The sequence below is a fragment of the Dysidea avara genome, chromosome 1 (assembly GCF_963678975.1).
Source record: "Dysidea avara chromosome 1, odDysAvar1.4, whole genome shotgun sequence".
In the NCBI taxonomy this organism is placed as follows: domain Eukaryota; kingdom Metazoa; phylum Porifera; class Demospongiae; order Dictyoceratida; family Dysideidae; genus Dysidea; species Dysidea avara.
The window spans coordinates 41,522,113-41,541,300 of record NC_089272.1 but is presented as its reverse complement, the minus strand read 5'-3'; the positions used below and the strand labels follow the sequence as shown (position 1 = coordinate 41,541,300).

At 38.2% G+C, this 19,188-nt stretch overlaps 1 protein-coding gene across 3 annotated transcripts in view; it reads right to left on the bottom strand.

Annotated features, from left to right (window-relative positions):
• Positions 1-19,188, bottom strand: part of LOC136264605 (uncharacterized) — a 105,787-nt gene that overhangs the window by 71,785 nt on the left and 14,814 nt on the right. For 2 of the 3 annotated variants that reach the window (XM_066059380.1, XM_066059387.1), the window contains exon 1: positions 8,527-8,563. The exons of the other annotated variant lie outside the window; for it this stretch is intronic. In XM_066059380.1, coding sequence (XP_065915452.1) covers positions 8,527-8,548 — 22 coding nt within the window. In that variant the 5' untranslated portion in view covers positions 8,549-8,563. Of the gene's footprint in view, positions 1-8,526; positions 8,564-19,188 lie in introns of those variants that run through there. 3 annotated transcript variants of the gene reach the window in all.

The window sequence follows — 19,188 nt, the reverse complement described above, 5'->3', positions numbered from 1 at the left end:
CAATAAGCCACTGGCACTAATGAGCCACATGGGTAACATAGAAAACCAATGCATAATCCGTTTATGTACAAACTACTGCTACTGTACAAATATCGGTAACGATATCAGTCCTCCTACTGTTCTGTACCAATACTGATATTGGTAAAAATTATCACATTGGTGGCTGACATTTTTAGCCAATCCGATTATCGGTACACCTCTACAACAACGTACATATGTTTTTGTGGCTGAATCAAACCATAGAAACCAGTGTCTTGCTCAGATCACTTGTAGTTGTAAGCTGGTAACTTGTATTTAGAATGTTGGACTTACTTTATATCTAGTAACAAATAAATGTAATATATTACTAGTTACAACCTTTGATTAATATGTAGCTTGTTATTTTTTCCTGTAATATGTAACTGTAGTGCGTTACATGGCGTAAAGAGTACAATATAATGTGTTACACTTTTAGAGTAATGACCCCAGCTCTGGTAATAACATATATCTCTTTTGGGCATATTCATAATTTTATGTTGGAACATCAATACATATATCTGCTACTCATATGCACATGACTAACAGATCCAAATATTTAAAGACCAGTAACACTTTTATTAATACTAAACCTATTCATGATTATTTTTTTTATTTTTCAAAGTATCAATACAGCAACTCATAATTGCTTTCACTCACACACAGAATACAAGTATGTGCTATTAAAACTGAATGCTGTGTTTATCAAATATTTGATTTTAATTTCAGCATACCTATTAAGCTCACCACAGACTTCAACATCACATTTTTAATACTTATATTTTCTCACATCAATGCAATACGCGACATACACAATTCTAATATACAGTATACTGTATGCATCACACAGCATGGTAATATTGTTTAGTAGGAATTGTCTCAATAATGAATGGCGCCTGCCAAAATACCGCCTCTAAAAGCCACTCTAGAAATATCTTAAATACTTTAATGGAATATAATAGTCTCAGCGTATCTATCATCAAATGTAGCATTCAAATCTAAACAAAACTCTATAAGATGGAGGGCTTGTATCTCAGATGGTCAGCATTGCATATCATTGGTAAGTTGATTTTTTGGATATAACAATTGTTATCACATTCTCTACAACACAATTACCAAAATACCCTATATACTTGTGACAGTACATTGTTAATAGAGCTGTGAATTGGACCATCAATATACTTTTTCAATGTAATACAACAGTGTTTTCATTGTCAATTTAATTATTATTAATAACAGTCTGTCAGTAAAGTTTATTAATATTATATTTTTGCCAATCGATGACAGCACATGTCTCCCTATCTGTGTTAGTCTCGTCCCCAGACCCCACCCACTGTGTTGAGTAGGGTCTGGTGACTTACGCTACGTGTTTGGGCCTGCCGCCATATTGTTTATGCATTTGTATCCATGGTTCCAGTCGGCCATTTGTCGTTCTAGCCTATCAAATCGCACTACAGCTGAATTAAAGCGTCTGATTAGTCAGAAAGGAAAAATAGCGTAGGGTCCAAAACTCTTGCATTTGTCACCAGACTCTACTCAACGCAGTGGGTGGGGTCTGGGCACAAGGCTATATCCCAGACTATATCTGTGTTAACAAAGATGATGCTGACTCTAAAACCATGGCATGTACGAAAAGCTATATTAGTTTTGGCATGTTTAAATATGCTTTAAACTGTGTCTAAAATGCTTTCAAATCATACAGTACTAGGGATTATGAAAGTTTGGGATTTCCTGGCCAAAAATATCACCTTAAAACCAGCCTCACATATAAGCAAGTACAAGTGTCTAGAGAACAGCCAAAAATGCTTCTGATAACTTGCTATGGAATATTTTTTCTCTTATTTACCAGAATTTTCTACTGACTAACTAACTAACTGCCTGCCTGATTCCTTCAGACAAGTGTAACTCAACAACTGTTAAGGTTACAGGATACACTCAAGTTCCGGAAATAATTTTTTGGTTGTAATAACTCGCATGTAAAAATTGCTTACGTATTGTTTGCGCGTGAATGACCACATGGCACAGCAAGGCGTTCGAGTTTCTTGTCGTTTTCACTTCGATGTAGCAAGGTAAGAGTATTTAATGGTTATTTTGTGACAAATTACAACTAACAAAACTGTAGCGTGTGTTAAAATACTATTACAATAAGTGTGAATTACACGTCTTTGGCGTTTCTTTCAAGAGACGAGCTGTTCCATTTCCTGAATGAAGGATTCCTCATCACTGATCCAGTCCTTCGGTTCCCGAATGGATTTACCCTTCAGAGAAAGCTCAGGAAGAATTGCGACGATGTAGAAGCGTCTCAGTGTGGGAATGATCTCGAGACAGAAAGTTTCATTGTACTCCACCCTTTCACAGTGATAGTCTACAGTGGTGCAGAGAAGGAAGTCGCACCATCATGTGTTAGTGCAGAACATCGCCATTTGTACTTGGTAATAATAGCTGTGAGTGCACTTCAGTTGGATGAGACCATTATTAATGAATAAACAGTCGCACTTATCAGCAGTGATAGCGTGATGAACAGCAAGATCTCTGTAGCTGTAGGGATTCTTAAACTCAACCAGCCCATCACTTGGCGAAGCTTCAGGATTAGTAACCCAGCCATCAGGAGTTGCTGCTAGCCATGGGTGAGCTGTGCACACAGTTAAACCACAATTAATATTTACTGTTGGACTAAGTGATCCTCTATCATTTAGCCATGATGTGTACACAACCACTACCTTATTAAGCTCCTGGCTCCGCATGATGATGGCACAACGAGCTGATTTGGTGAGCCGTTTCCTCATGGCTTCAGTCAGTTTACCTCTACCCTTGTAGGATGGTTTGTCCAGGACCAAGCTCTCCAGTGTTCCACGGAAGCACTTTACAGCGTGGTTGGCGCATTCCACCTTCTTAATCAATGTGCCATATGGTACTTTCCTGACAAGAGTAGGGTGAACCGAGCTGTCACCATCTCCAATGAACTCAGTGTAGTGGAGGCCATGCTGTGTTTCTGATTGGCAGAACCCTTCAACAATGATGTCAGTCTCCATTACTGATGAAGACTGGTCCCAGTTGAGGAAGCAAGTATGCTCAGGTATAGTACCCCCAGATGTGTTGTGGCATACTGCACAATACTTGTTTCTGACTCCCATGAACAGGATTTTCCCGGTCTCCTTTCCGATTATGATGCCAACGCCAGAGTTGGCATTGTATGAATGTTTGTGAGCACGTTTGCTCCAGCCACCATCCACAATCACAGTTATCCTGGATATGTCACATCTGTTGTCCTTGGAAAGAGCAATGGCCTTCTCCTCCTCACCAGCCTGCTTCATGGATTCATTGAGAAGAGTCCGTCACCAGTCTCCAATGCGTTTCTCAACAGCCATGAAGGCTTTCTTTGTCAATGAAGGTAGGCCAAGTACTGCCATTGACTCTGTTAGTGGTGCATGTCCTCCCCCTGTAGCCATCTGTCCCCACACTGCAGCCAGATTACACACCCAGTATTGACCTCCACTTAAGCCCTGCACTCTTGATGATGTCGCAAACTGGAATTCCTCATGACAGCCGGCACACCGAGAAGTAAGAATGGAACACAGTCCTTGATGATCCTTCACACCCACCAGTACAATGGCCTCATTACCAGAGAGAGTATTATCGGCACATGACTGACAAGTGGCTGCATGTTGACTGATCACCTGCAGATGTTCCTGGAGTTTATTCAGGTTAATAATTCTGCTACCATCATGGTTCATTACATCCACTGTGTCATTCTTTCTTGTAGGAACCTTCTTCTTGGCATATTTCCCCCTACAAGCATGGGGCCCTCTGGAGTTTTTAGTGCTCCCCATGCTAAAACTAATATTAACTGTATGTTATGTTGTAATGATAAAATTTGCAGCTTACCTGAATCCCAGAGCAGCTGATAAACACTTATTAACACTACTAAACAGCAGCAGGGCATGGCGACAGAACAAGCAATCAGCAAAAAGAACAAGCTAATAGTATATTCACAGCTGTTGTGATTTGTATTTCCCGCGAAACTGTAATTCACATGTGCGAGGATACAGTTGCTCTACAATGTGGTTTTCGCTGCCAAAAATTCGGATAGTCGATCAAGCTTGCTTTATTTTGATGGTTTTACACGGTAGTTAAACATATTTTTGAGGGCCTATCGTAGAGTTTTGTTGAGATTTTACCACCATTGCTCGAGGAAAAATTTTACAAAATTGTGGTAAGCGATTTTTACAGTGTCACAACAGCGTTTCATCCCCCAAGTTATTCTAGAGATGTGATGCTATCATACTTGGCTCGATAGGACCTAGCTATTATATTTTTAAAGTCTTTAAACGCTTAGATAGTTTTGTGGCAGTCGTTCTGAGGGCAATTTTTGGCGGCGAGTCTCATCAACTTCAACCACGCATAGCGAGTTGTGAGCTGAGTAAACGAGGTGTTTAACCCATCGAGGAAGAAATACAGACTGTAGTGAGTATATATAAGGCTGCACGTTAGGCTACATTGAGTGAAAGGCTACTTTTTTAGTTCGTACATCCCACTTCCGTGTCCCACGATACGCGGTAACCCGTAACCTTAAGGCTACGTGCTTAATTTTTTCACTGTTAGACATTGTTTCAGCCCAATTGGTGCCTTTTGGCATACCTCACTCAGGAAATACAATGCATGCTTCATGGACTTACCTATATCCTCCCATTTAACTTTGCTGATAACAAAAGGTGTTAATTTGCTGTAACGTAGCATGATGGCTTCCCTACGTAACAGGAATCATCTGAGTTTTCTGTTGTGACTGGATTGATTGCAGGCATCCTTCATGCAGTGTTCTTAATGCCGTGTATTGGGTTGAAAATGAGGCGTAATGGTATTTTACTTTTCCGTATTAATTGATACACTCAGATGTAAAATTAATTTAAAGGTATGCCTGGCATCATTCTACCTTTGTGTGGTATGTGTGGGTTAACCAGTAATAATTATGTTACAAAACAAGTAAACAAGTATAAGAAAAATCAAGAATTTTAAGTTCGATTAAGAATCATAGATATAAAAAGTAGTAAATTAGCAAGGGAGGTCGCCTACACCTGAAAACATAATAGTCGATATTTAATCCCTAGATTCAGTGACTGGATTAGGGATTATATCTGCAAGTGTAGGTGACCTCCCTTGTTTCACTACTTTCCATGGCTATGATTCCTAATCAGACTCCATTCTTTACCTATGTATTATGTTCTACAGTGTCCCCATTATAATACATATTATTGCTTACCATCAACTTTTAATTTATGGATGTTCTATTAGAGTGTAATACGCAACAAGTAAAATGCATTGAGAAAAACTCCATAGCTAACAAGATGAATTTTCAAAGATTTTGAATCCACAATATCTAATATCCACCTAATAGTAGTATATTAGCCTGTTATGTCTTTTATTATGATTTCATATTCTGTATAGACCAGAAATGAACAGGAGGTCAGGTACATCCTACTCCATAAAGCAACTGTGATCACTGCCAGCTACTACAGATATGGTGCAAGTGTAATGCAAAGGATCTTGAAGCCATATTAGTTTCTCAAGGTATGCATCAATTCTCAGGTCTTCACAATGTCTATAGGTATAAATTTTAAAGTTTGTCCACTGGCTCAAAAAAAAAATTGATGGACAAATTAGGTGATTTGTCCAATTAAGATCAAAGCGATCAAGCAGCTGCAAATTAATAATATTTCAGCTTTACATTGCTGATTTTTTTGTTTTTGTAGATTTTGGGACATTTCTGATAAAATGAAGGACCCACAGACTAGTGATGTGCAATATACCGAAAAATTATCGACATAGCAATATTTTTTTCAATACCGATATTGTATCGAATCTCAATATTTTTATAACTGATATCAATATTTATCGTATAGTCAATATTTTGCTAAAATTTTCAATATATTGAGTAATATTCTAGTAATTTACAACTTTTGGTGTGTGATTGTGCAATCACGGTAGAAATAAAGCTCAGTTCTGTACAGTTTAGCCATTTTAAAAGTGTCTACCAGTTTCCGAGGTTTGTTATTACCTTCAACACAAATTCTATAAAGCATAGCCGCTAATTATAAACATTTGCCCCACGCAATTAATCAAAAGAAAAAATACCAAAAAAGTATCGAAATTTCAATATTTTACCAATTATCGTATCAATATCATACCGAAACCAAAATCCTAATATCGCACATCACTACTACAGACTGGCTATGCTGCGTGGTAGTAACTTGTGACAGTTGTATTGAGCATTGAACTTTTGTACACATACAGGATCTTAAAGCTCTGGAATAATTCTGGGGAGTTATTTATGGTTAAAGTTTCGCTGTACATGACTTGTCAGACCAAACCAGATGGAATCCATGCCAAAACACAGCATTAATCTCACTCAGAATTGCTCACATATTTAATCATCAACTTTGGTATCATTATGACGAGCTATAGTTTAGGCTATCACTATCAGTGCTCACTATGGCTTGTTAGAATATATAGGCTATAACAATCTAGCAGTAAATCTGGCAGTGATGTTATGCTACTGCTTTGCTACTATTAATTTAACTAGATAATTAGATTGTAATTTAGTTATTTCATAGTTTATGGATTAATTTGTAATTCAATAATTACATTGCTATGCACTGCTATGGAAGCGTTCAGGGAAGTGTAACTCGAACAAACCACTTTAAACTGCAAACTACACACAGAAGCATTTTCTCAACTGTTTTATGGTGTGTCTACTCACTGAATTGTTTGGAGAAGCCTCAAGGCTTCCCTGTGTCTACTCACTGAATTGTTTAGAGAAAGCGTCAAGGCTGTCCTTCATTTTTGTTTGCATATGTACAGGACACACCCACCACCTCGTACTGTCAACAAAAAGAAATTGCCATAATGTGTGTATTGTATACACTGTGGTATGTCAAGACACCTGAAGATGTCTAATAGTGAAACAATAAAGCCTATCGCTTCAGTTATGCTCTTCTGTAAGTAGTAAAGAAGCAAGCGAGGGAGTGAGTGAGTGAGTGAGAGTGAGTGAGTGAGTGAGTGAGTGAGTGAGTGAGTGAGTGAGTGAGTGAGTGAGTGAGTGAGTGAGTGAGTGAGTGAGTGAGTGAGTGAGTGAGTGAGTGAGTGAGTGAGTGAGTGAGTGAGTGAGTGAGTGAGTGAGTGAGTGAGTAGATATTCCACTAAACAAAATATTTTTAAATGTAGCATGTTTTAAGTCACACTGAAGGCATTTTGGGCCTAACCAATACTGCCAATGTGCCATGAAGTATTGTTTCTGGTCTGTAAAAAAGCACAAACCTCCATGATCCTTTACAGTACCACCATACTGTAAATAATATTAAAATCATTGTCCACAAAACATGCACTAACGTCATACAGCAGCAGTGGTGTCATCTATACTTAAACAATAGTTACTGTATTTCCTTAGCAACCAATCTTCAAAAAGCTGTTTGGTTGTAACAGAATTGCAAATGGACTAGAAGGTACTTCCCTGAAAACATTTTTGCCATGGAAACTCACCATATCGCTGCTACTGCCTTAGCCTGGGATAATTACAAAGTGCAAGTCTGCCAGTGTGAGCACCTGTGACAGTGGTTAGTGTTGTAAACAAAATAACACAAACTATATTAATTTGTAGTAGCCAGTGACTTACCAGCTGGTTAAATACAATGTGGTCCCGCCATGAGCTGAAGATTAGCCAGTCAAACTAATTATAGCAATTCATCAGACCACGAAATCCAAGTAACATAGTGTCTTAACAGGCTTAAAGCTCGAAAGTGAACTTCATTTCAACTTAATTTCCGACTATTTTTCAGACTGCACTTAATTTTAGACTATTTTAAAGCGCAGGGCTTAATATCAGCTTGAGCACACTTCGACATCATGTTCAGAGATTTGTTTCAGGTCGTTGTTGCATGTATTCTTCCTAGCACCTATACAGTGAACTTCTATGGCCAAAAAATGTTTTCAGGCAAGATCTTCCCAGTCTGTTTGCTAGTCTGTTTGGTAGTCCATTCCATGTCTTAGTCATGTCCTTCAGGAACCACATTTAGAACTGAACATATTTATCTTCTATCATATTGTAGGAGGTATACCTACATGATTCTTGCTACAACTAGAGTTTAGCAGTAAGCTGAGACAGATATCTATTCTATTAACCTTTCAACTAATTAAATTAAATCATTGGTATGAATCTTTTTAGTGGCAACATGATCATGGAATGTGCAATATAAGCTATCAATGGCTGCTCAATGAAATTCTTATGGTCAACCAATTCACTGATAAAATTATACAACTATAATATTTCACATCTGCTCTGTCAAGTCACACATATAACACATGTGCTAGCACAGTACACATTCATCCCTACCACACATTCACAGCTCACACACGCACGCACGCACGCACGCACGCACGCACGCACGCACGCACACACTGATTCTACATGTGTACAGTAGATGTATAGCTACAAACAAAACACATAAAATTGTTGATTACCTATTTGCATCACATGATCCATTGGATACCTAACTTTTAGCATACACAAAATCCATTAGACTGGAACCTTCTTACACAAGTTCTGGGCAATATTAATTGTAACTTGAAGGGTGAAGTAAGGGTTGTGGATAGATAAACATTAATGGTGGAATCAACTACCTTTCCAAAGTAGTGGGGATGCTAAAATCCTGTCAAGCTTTAATTTTGGTAATCTTTCACTGAGAGATTAGAAGCTAGTAATACAACCTAGTCAACGAAGATTCAAATGGTTCAAATACCCACCTTTTCTCACCTTTATCACAGCAGTGGAACTTAGATCCATCACTAATAGAATACTAAAATGTGTACAAGAGTATGATAGCTTACACAACATAGTAAATGTTTCATTGTATACTTGCTTTGATTATGTCAATAAACATCTGTACATATATATAGCTATACACAACTAGTACTGTATGTCAGAACTAAGGTGCAATTGAGGAGTGGTTATGAAAAGTTATTCTTAGTCACAATAGAAGTAATGTCTATCGCCATACAGTGAAGGTACAAAATTAAATGAACATGTGAAACCAACTAAAGATTTAAAGATGCTATTAATCACCTAGATTACAAAGGTTAATGAATTCTATTAAACAATTGTAGAAAAAAAATCAATCAACCCATTAACAGCACTGCTGTCATATGGTGGCATAGCATCATAACTCACTCATAGAATAAACTTCAGCCTCGCTATAACTGCACTAGTACTGAAATGGACACAACCATAGAGGTCCCGTTTCTGGGATAACCGAATCCCTCCCAGACTAGTGCACGTTTGCTATGTAATAGCGTAAAGTGTAACCTGTTATAATAGGCAAATTAAATCGTTCTTCGAGTTTAAAACAAAGAAAGTGTTATACAGTGATGGAGACAGGTAAAGTTAACAGTCGACTGCTTTATCTCAGACGTGGCATGGTGGACACGAGTCCAGATACGCATGTACAACAGCAAAATGGAACAAATAACAAAGTAACTAGCTGTGAAATGTAAGTAAACTGTATAGAATAGTTCTTTGGAGTGTAATACACCTTTGTGAATAGTTAGTTGGGATTCCATTGTTTGTTTGGGCTGGTTTTTCTAATTGCGCGTTACTGTTGTAAACAAAATCAACATACTTAGTTTTTAGTGAGTATATATTTAGATATAGGGTTACTAAGTAATTCTGTGTATTGGATGGTTAGTATGATACCATTTGGCAAGTGGTCCCTGGGAATTTGGCAGTGAATGGGTTAACTCCAAGTAATATCGCATGGCACACACTGACATTACATTAAAGTAACAAGTGGGTGTGTCTAAATTAGTGCCATCTACTGACGGTATTTTCCTTTTTGACTAAAAGTGTACAGTACGCTTACGTACTCAAATACACACATAGATATTTGAACTATTTAATTACAGTCGATTACGTTTACTTATATTGTTTTCTAAAAACGTGTGTACCCATTACGTAAGAAATGAAGGCTGTACATGTACAGCATCAGCATAGACCTTCCCGGTAGGTAAACTATCACCTTGATATGGTTTATTATTGAAAAACTGGTGAAGTGAGTTTCTCAACACATTATGAATGCCTATTTGACAATGGGCTTTATGGGTGTAAACAAACAAAAAATGGCGTATCTAGGTTCATAGACTACCAGAAATAACAAATCCTTCGAGGTGAAGGGGGAGGGGGGTATGTCGCGTACTTACATTACAAAATAATTCATGAATTACAAAATACAGTAAATTACAATATTTACAAATCCAAACTAAATTATACACATTGTCGCTATTTAGGTAATATTAACCGCATGGGTGCCTGGTTTTTAGATGTAGTACAACATCAACTTGTTTATGATGTGTACAGTATACAGTAGATCGTATGGCACAAGCACACCTCTACTGCATGTTCCTTACCAGATGATGTTAACAATAATTTGTAAACTGAAATGAACACTATAGGTAGGTACTATATAATTTTCAGCAAATGGTTATCTAGATGTCTACAAATGGATCAGTCATGCAGTTGTGTACAAGCCATGGAACAGCTCTTTTTACTTACATGTACTGTATCTATAGATACAACATGGAATAAGCCACCATTACCCTTCCAGTACAAATTCTTGTGAGGTGAGACTGTTTTGCTAAATCTGGTGCAGTATTGAAATTTAGTATCACAGTATAAATATCATGGTATATGCATATGGATGACAGCTTATCAACCAGGCAGTACTCACAGCTAGCCGCATGCAAGCCTGGTGTCCAATTGGTTTTGGCAAAAACCATGTGTACCTGGTGTATGTCTGTCCAAGTGTGTTCATGTGTCTGTACGTGTTTGCTTCCTCCAACCCTAGCTCGCCTCGAACTCACCAAACATTTACCTTCATACAACTAGTGTGTTTGATGCTTCAGTTGCTTGGTCAGTGTCAATAGCCACTACGTACAAAGAAGGAAGCAAGCTCATAATACATGTTATCTCCAGCAGTGTATAAAATGTCATGTTCTAGAAAAAAAAATTAAGCCTGTAACACTAGCCCTTGTTGAGTCATGCTTGGCTAAAGGCATTGGCTACATGGTTGATCATTAGAAAATTCATCAAATTTTGTAGAAACTTATCAGAAGCCCTTTGATCACTTAATTTAACTGTATCCAACAAACACCAGTGCTTCTTCATTTATGAAGGAACGTGATGCTGTTTAATTTTGTGGCAAACATTTTTTTTTTTTGAAAATAGAAAACATTTCTTTACTATACACTGTAATTGTTGTGGTGGGTTTGTAGAGGACTAACTGGCAGTTGGGATACTCCCTCTCATATAATCTCTTGATAGCATAAGTGCACAAAAAAATTTCAACTGGAGTAGAGACTATATCATGTTGATAAAAAGTACTGAAACAAACTGGAACAGTGCACGGTATTAAATCACAGTAAAACAATAAAAAGTGTTAAATTCCTACTGTGCTCAAGATACTATAATGAAAATGCACAGTAGGGATATAGCACTTCTTATTGTTTTACTGTGATTTAATTACAGCGTTTGGGAGTTCGGTAATCAGTATTAGGATAATCGAGGTTCCACTGTATCGTGCACTACTCCAGCTTGTTTCAGTACTTTTTATCAATGTGCTATGATGGTCTCTACTCTAGCTGAAAATTCCAAAACTTTTGTGTACTTGTTTGTTAACTATTTTTACAAAATAAAATTACTATGACTGGTGAACCTACGCATACTGCATCAAAAGAAAGTGCGCCTCACGCCCCAGCTATCAATCATTCATCAATTATCATCTGAAATGTGAAGTATCCATTATGCTTCGTTGTCGGCTATGTTCAACCCGTTACACAACATTACAATTCAAGAACTGTTCAAAAAGCACCTCTGCAATCAAAGTAACCACTATGAAAGACGGATGATTTCCGTTACTAAGGGAAGCCATCACGTGTGCTACCGCCAAATCAACACTTTTCGCTGTTAGCAAAGGAGGACACTGGTTAGTCCACATTGTACGTACTGTGGTATACCAAAAGGAACCTCTCGGGCTGAAGCGACATGAACAGTGAAAAAAGCAAGCATGTAACCTTAGCCATTATCAAGTTACATTTGTCTGAAGGCATCAGTCAGTCAGTTACTCGGCCAGTAGAAAATTCCATTAAATAGTTTTTATTTTTAAATTCCGTAGCAACTCGTTGAAAGCATTTTGGGTCAATCTGAAGGCTTGTTTGGGCTAGTGAAACAAGACAGTTGCCTATACCTGCAGCTAGATATACCACATATATATACAGTCCTTACAATTCAGCCATCCCTACTTGTATAAGAACTAGCTATTATACAGCCTACAGGTGAAGAAGAAACCAAACCAACCTCAACCCTGACGTTTGCCTGTTAAGCATAATGATGTCTTTTACTGTCTGTATGAAGGTAAGTTTTGGTGAGTTCAAGGTGACCTAGGGTTAGCCAGGCCACATCCTCCAACCTTACAGTAGCTTGCTTTGGGCTCACCAAAACCTTACCTTCATACAACTTGGTGAGTTTTATTATGGATATGACTGCCATTTGAAGAACTACTCCAAGTAAAAAAAAAACACATTTTTAACAGGGCCTTGATAGTTTGTGCACCATACCTCAAAGATAATCCTTGTAACAGCTTGTAAGTCCACCTACCTGGTTAACCCCTGCAGCGAGGTGTGAACATCGTTATGTAACCTCAAAACAAGTGTTACAATGGACCTTGCTGTAAACAAGAATGACAGTGGCAGTAATGTAGCACCTATATAGGCTTCTGTAGGAATACTGAACAATATGATATTTAAGTATGAGCCAAGAGTTCATAATATTTATATGGGGGAGAGTGTCTAACTGCCAGTATGGCCTGTACAAACACACTGCTGCAAGTTCACTTTTGATCATATTTACACCTCTAGCCTGATTCTACTGATAACAAAGAACTGTTGATAGGTGATGATTGGTGTTGATAAGGTCAAGCCTTTGTTCTAAGAGAAGCCTGAGGTGTCACTTGCAGCAGTGTGTTTGCTGAATGTACTCACAGTTAGACACTCTTCCCCATGCAAATTATTATGAACTATTAATTGGTATGAGTAAGTACTGTGTATCGTGACAGGGGCAGATCCAGGAGGGGGTGTGGAGGGTAACACCCCTAAAGTCCACATAATGCAACTCAGCACATTCCAGCTTATTGCTATAGCATTCATATATAAAATTAACAAGCATGATGTGTATATCTAGCTGGAAACCTACACTGCTGTTTGTGCAGTTTATTGCTATTGTAGATCTAGCTTATTACATACACAACTTCCTGGCTATTACGAATGATGGAGATCTTGTCCATCACACTCCTTCCTGACCAAGTTGAAGAACTACTGAAGTATCTAACTCCTGTGTCACTCTGTAATTCGTACTGCTGAGTGCAGGGACCAGAGTTAAGTTCATTCTGTGTCTTCTGTAAAGAACAGCTGAGTGATATCATGTGCCCATATTGACCAAATGTTGGGTGGAGTAAGGTGTATTACCACAAAACAAAAGTGCCGGCAGTAAAACATTACTTTATATTATATATAAGATTATACAAGTCAGGTGTACCTATACAACAATATCAGTGACTACAAATGCCATTTGCTTCCTTGCAGTTGCCAGTTCTTCCACTCACAATAAGCATGTGTCCTCCACCATTTGCTGAACTTTAAACATGCGTTATCATCATATGAATAGTTTGCGACTGCTCTATTAGAGTATATCGATCTTTCACTCCCTCCTCACACTCTCTCTCTCTTAGATTTCCTGTTTGAGGTTCAACCTGAAGGGGAGTCTTGAGACTCTCCCTGGATCTTCCCTAGCATGAACTGTTCACTATTACGAATATTTTATGATACTAAAATGACAATATCACTCAGCCTAGAAATTCTAAAACAATTATTATGCTGCTGTAGTGGGCTGAAATGGCTTTCTTTTTTGTTTGCTTCACTGTGCTATACAGGGTATTACAACAGGGTATCACATAGACTCTTGCTGTAGGTAGATCAGCAACCACAGTCAAACTCAAAGGTAACCCACAAAATGAAAACTATATGTACAAAACCAAGTTTACGGCATTATACACACCTCACAAGACCTAAGAATCTCCAACAATATGCTACAATACAACTTCAGCAGATATTTCATTGTAATTCCAAAGATCTTTCTTCCACGGCTGTTGCTAACATGCACCTTACACTAAGCAGGCGTTAAATTAAGGGTCAGTCACAAATGGCATGTCTGACCACAAAGCAACCATAAAGGCTGATGTGTACATACATGTTTGCCTGTAATCTGTCACTTGGTTGCTAGGAGATACTACATTTCCCACCCCAAGAATTTACCAATTCCACCTCCCCTTTGTGCACTATCACCAGCAACTGTAATGACCACAGCCTGGTGATATGTTGGAGCTATGTGTGGTTGTATTAGCCTCACAACTTTCATGTATTAAGGCAGCACAATAGAAATTCCCAGTACTTCCCTATCTCAGGTCTGTACAACATGACCCTACATTCTCACAATTGTTAATGATATTGATTATGTTCCTGGCACCTTAAGAATTAAATTAAGGACTGATAGACGATTCAAGTCACAGGTCAAAAGGTGAAACTTTGCAGTTAAGACTGACCACGGTTGCAGATTGACCTACACCCCTTGTATTAGAGGAGCTCAGTCTTCACAAGACTATGTCATAAAGTCTCCAGTGGACCTGATTCAGTCAGACACAGTTTTCTGCGTAATTAAAATATTTTTATTAAACAATAAATTAGTTCGTCATTCCCAACTACTGATCATGACCCCAGTAGTTACACTCCAGAAAAGACACACAAGTAGACATACCTTGGTAGTGTTGGGCACTGTAATCTCCTAGTAGGAAAAATCGTGGAACCAACTTGGTTCAATCACCTCGAGTATCCGAGTAGACTTGTACCTCCATGGTAACATCATGTATCCACGTCATCGTATCGTATAGGATCGAGAGATCGATAACTGAGTTTTTCTCTAGTACACAGCCGCAGACCCACGCTCTATCGAGGCCAAGTATCACTTGTGAATTAACCGTTTTTGTTTGTTTTACGGAGAATTAATCACATTGCTCGTGAGCTCGAGGTTCCTCACGCGATGTTGTAGGGAGGTGAACTTCCTCGACAAGGCACGTCTTCTCCTCAACGGATGACTGAGGCAGCTAGTGTTACAGAAATGTTGAACAGTTTACAATGGCACACATTGGAGAAGCGAGGAAATAATTTGAGAGCCTCACTATCAATGTATAAAATAGCTAATTAATGACATGGTAGATATTAATGTTAGACCAAGCAACACCATAACTAGAGACCACCATCAAAGATTTCTGCAGTTGTCAACAAGGGTAGATGCTTATAAGAACTTCTTTCCTTTTACAATAAAATTATGGAACCAACTAGATCATATTATCCAAGCTCCATCTCTTGATTTATTTAATAATTGTAAATAAATAGCTAGCTTCATATGTACAAATATACTCATGATTGAGTTTGTACATTAACAAATATATATATATATATATATAACTGAGCTCGGAATGATTAAGTGAAGCTGCTGGGAGTGAAGAATTGGATGGCAAATCGATCATAGCTGGTTTTAATATAGAGCTATATATACCAACTATCTGGTGTTCCACAAGGCACTGTCTTGGCACCTTTACTGTTTTTATTATATGAATGATCTCCCTGACTGTGATAGCTAAAATATATGTTGATGATGTCTTATTGTATTCAGTTATCCGGTCTGTAGCAGGCTGTGTTCCTATGAAGATCTAAATCTGACACCGAGTCACATGCCGGACTCGAACCCTGTCAAGTGTGAATTGTGAACCCTGTGTGGAACGGAACGGAATGATGAACTAAACTACGGAACGGAACGCTTTCTCAAATTGAAGCTTGCAACTTACCATTGCTGAAACTGCCCTTACGAGTTATCAGTGGCACCTCCAGTGGGTGATTAAACATAAGATAAAAATAATTAAAGGATCGATTGTGGGTTCTTGTTGGTTGTCATTAGTAACGAAGTATTAATTGTGGGATGAGCTGTATCAGTGATGTTCATCCTTGGTTCATCTACGGTTATACCAAGAAGGGCACTTTATGTGAGCTGGTTTGCTCATTTTGACTTTAGAAAACAGTCTGGGCCGGCTTTTCAAGTCATATGTCAGTGTACAAATAAAGCAAGCAGGAAGACACTGGTAACAGGAAAGAGCCAGCTGAATTAAAACTTGAAGAATTTTGTGCAGTGTGAGAGGAGCAAATATTTTGGCAGATCGCAAAGGGGCTATATTCTGTGAACATCACTGAATTGTATGCATGGAGTTATTAACAGCCGGTGCAGTGGACTAATGCTGTATTCAATAGTGAACTGATTTTTTCTGTTGCACAAATTCAAGGATGTGTCTGACTACTAGCCTTGAATCAGACCAAATGCCAAAACTCCAAGATCAACCAAATCTCAATTATAAGCCTAGCTATGCATGTGAAACCATTCCCATAGCCACCAGGCAAATGTGCATGATTTGGACCAAGATGTGTGTGTAATTGTCAATGTATCTAGTCAGACCGGAAATGGAACACTCACATTAATTACATATACCACCTAAGAATCCTAGGATTTCTTAAGTGTAACATTTCACATGCTTCACTTCAAACAAGACAGATCTATTTTCAAGTGATTTCCAGTCCAGCTGTATGGTCCATGAAATTACAGTGGGATCTTACAGTATGGGCTCCTCTGTGCATTGATCACTTCTGTTATTTAGATAGCTACATATATTATGTAACACACCTGTGCATTATAATTTGTATATTGTATTGATTGCTGCACAATAATTAATATAATAATAATGAAGGCTATACTGCTAGTATTAAAGGGCATGTTACTGAGTATTATTAAAGAGTCTAGGCCTGCATCAAAAATGCCAGCATAATACTGAAAACCATAATAAGCTGGAGTGCTATGTCAGAATAATGCTAGAATATTAGGAGGATATTTCAAACTATGGAGCTTAATTTCATGAAAATAGATTGACACTTCCTAATAGAGCAGTCAGTGAAAACTGAAATAGAGCACTCAAAATATTGTTGCGCTTTGAATTGATGCTCTCTAATAGAACAGTCACTTTGTAGTGAAATACTCCAATAGAGCAAATTTTTATATAGACATTGTCATTATGGAGCAAGCTTGTCCTTTATGAAGAGATTGATGTAGAGAAATAGCTGTCCTTGTTGCTACGTGCTGGTTGTAATACTCTACCAATTGCAACTCCTATGGACCTGGTTAGGTGGGACATCATTACTAGCCCTAAATGTGCCCTTTGTCAAGCTCCCCAGCCCACAACAAACCATATTTTGACTGGATGTCCTGTTTCTCATAGTCAAGGCAGGTGTACCTGTACTACAGGTTCTCGTTCATGGACTCCAACAGCAATTACCTGACAGTTTTAAACTCTATGCTGACCTTCCAGGATACCTTGCTAGTCCAGCACCATCTTTCCTCCACTCTTAGCAGACCTGACTTGGGTGTTAGTTTCCAATAATTCCATCTGTTTGTTTGAACTAACTATTCCCAGCAACATCTTTTGGCTGCTAGAGCTTGGAAGGAAGACTGGTATAGCTGTTTACAATATGATTTTCAGCTTTCTGGCTTATCTGTTGATCTCATTTCCATCAAGATTGGTTGTTTAGGCCATTTTATGCCAGACACAATTGCCCAAATAGCCAATGCTTGTGAAGTGACAAGGAAGACTAAAGAGATACCTATTTGAGCAGGTTGCTTGCATTGCTGTCTCTGCTCATATACACAGGATTTTTAATTCAAGAGCCTCCCTGGACCGGGATCTATCACTTTTTCTAAACTGATGAACTTTTCTGCATGCTATAATAATTAGTAATTTTGTATTGTAATTTAATAGTGCAAGTCTTGCCAGGACTCCTGCATTGTCCGCCCAGTGCACGGTACCGCTGAGTCTAGACCCCTGTATTTAATTATGTATATCATCTTAACAAAACAAGATGTCTGTCTCCCTCTTCACTGATTAAAATATTCCAAGATAATTGTAAGAGAAATGTTGCTAACCTAGGAGTACAATGCAAGCATAATAGGAACATGAACTGAAGAGCATAATAGGCAAAAATTTTGGGAAATTCCTGAAAGTATTTTGGGCAAATTTTGAGCATATTTGACTCAGGTTAATTATTTACGTACAGTGCAGCTTACAAGGGACTAATTTTAATAAGTAAGTCATGCACATTAAGTGCAGTACGTACAAAAGTAGATGTGCCGAGGGTCTGGCAGAAAATTACTTCTACCAGCCTTAATAAAAAAAATCTAGTTTGAAGAATAATAATGATTTGGTCAGCTACATACTCAACTTCAGTTTTGTTCTGTCATTCAGGCTGTCAACCACAGCAACTTTCTCTAGAACAAATTTTCCTTTCCTGATAACCAAGTTCTGCTCCCCATTTTTTCGTTTTCAAGTTCCTTCCTAGGGACCCGCCGATTATGCTGGCATAATAATGAGCATAATAGGTGCCTGAAAGCATTGAGCATAATGCTAGCATAATAGGCAGAACACTTGTGCATTACCATAAATTCTTGCTTATCAAAATACATATCACAGAAAAATCGATATACTCTAATAGAACAGTCAGAAAATAATAGACAGCTGACTGTTCTATTAGTGTATATCGATCTTTTCCGTGACATGGATTTTGACAAGCAGGGATTTAGAGTCTATGCTTCAGCAACTTACTGTTTTCCCATAAAGTGCAAATTTACTAGAAAAACATGAGAACTGAGGTATATATATGTGACCAGATTTTACAGAACCGATCCAAATCGCACATCAGGCAAAATCAAACTAACACCACCAGTGGATAGCTGCACTATCGTACTACAAGTTTTGACCCTCAGCACTACTCAAACTACACGAGGCTGGTTTTTACACACGTCTTTTCTGGGTGGTGTGGAGTGCTCAAATGGCGGTTTCAGGCCTTGTGAAGGACCTGGCTTGGCAAGAGTCAGTGGTTTACTGGTGGACAGCCTTATAATGTTGGCCAGACGTGTTCTCTGTTGATTTT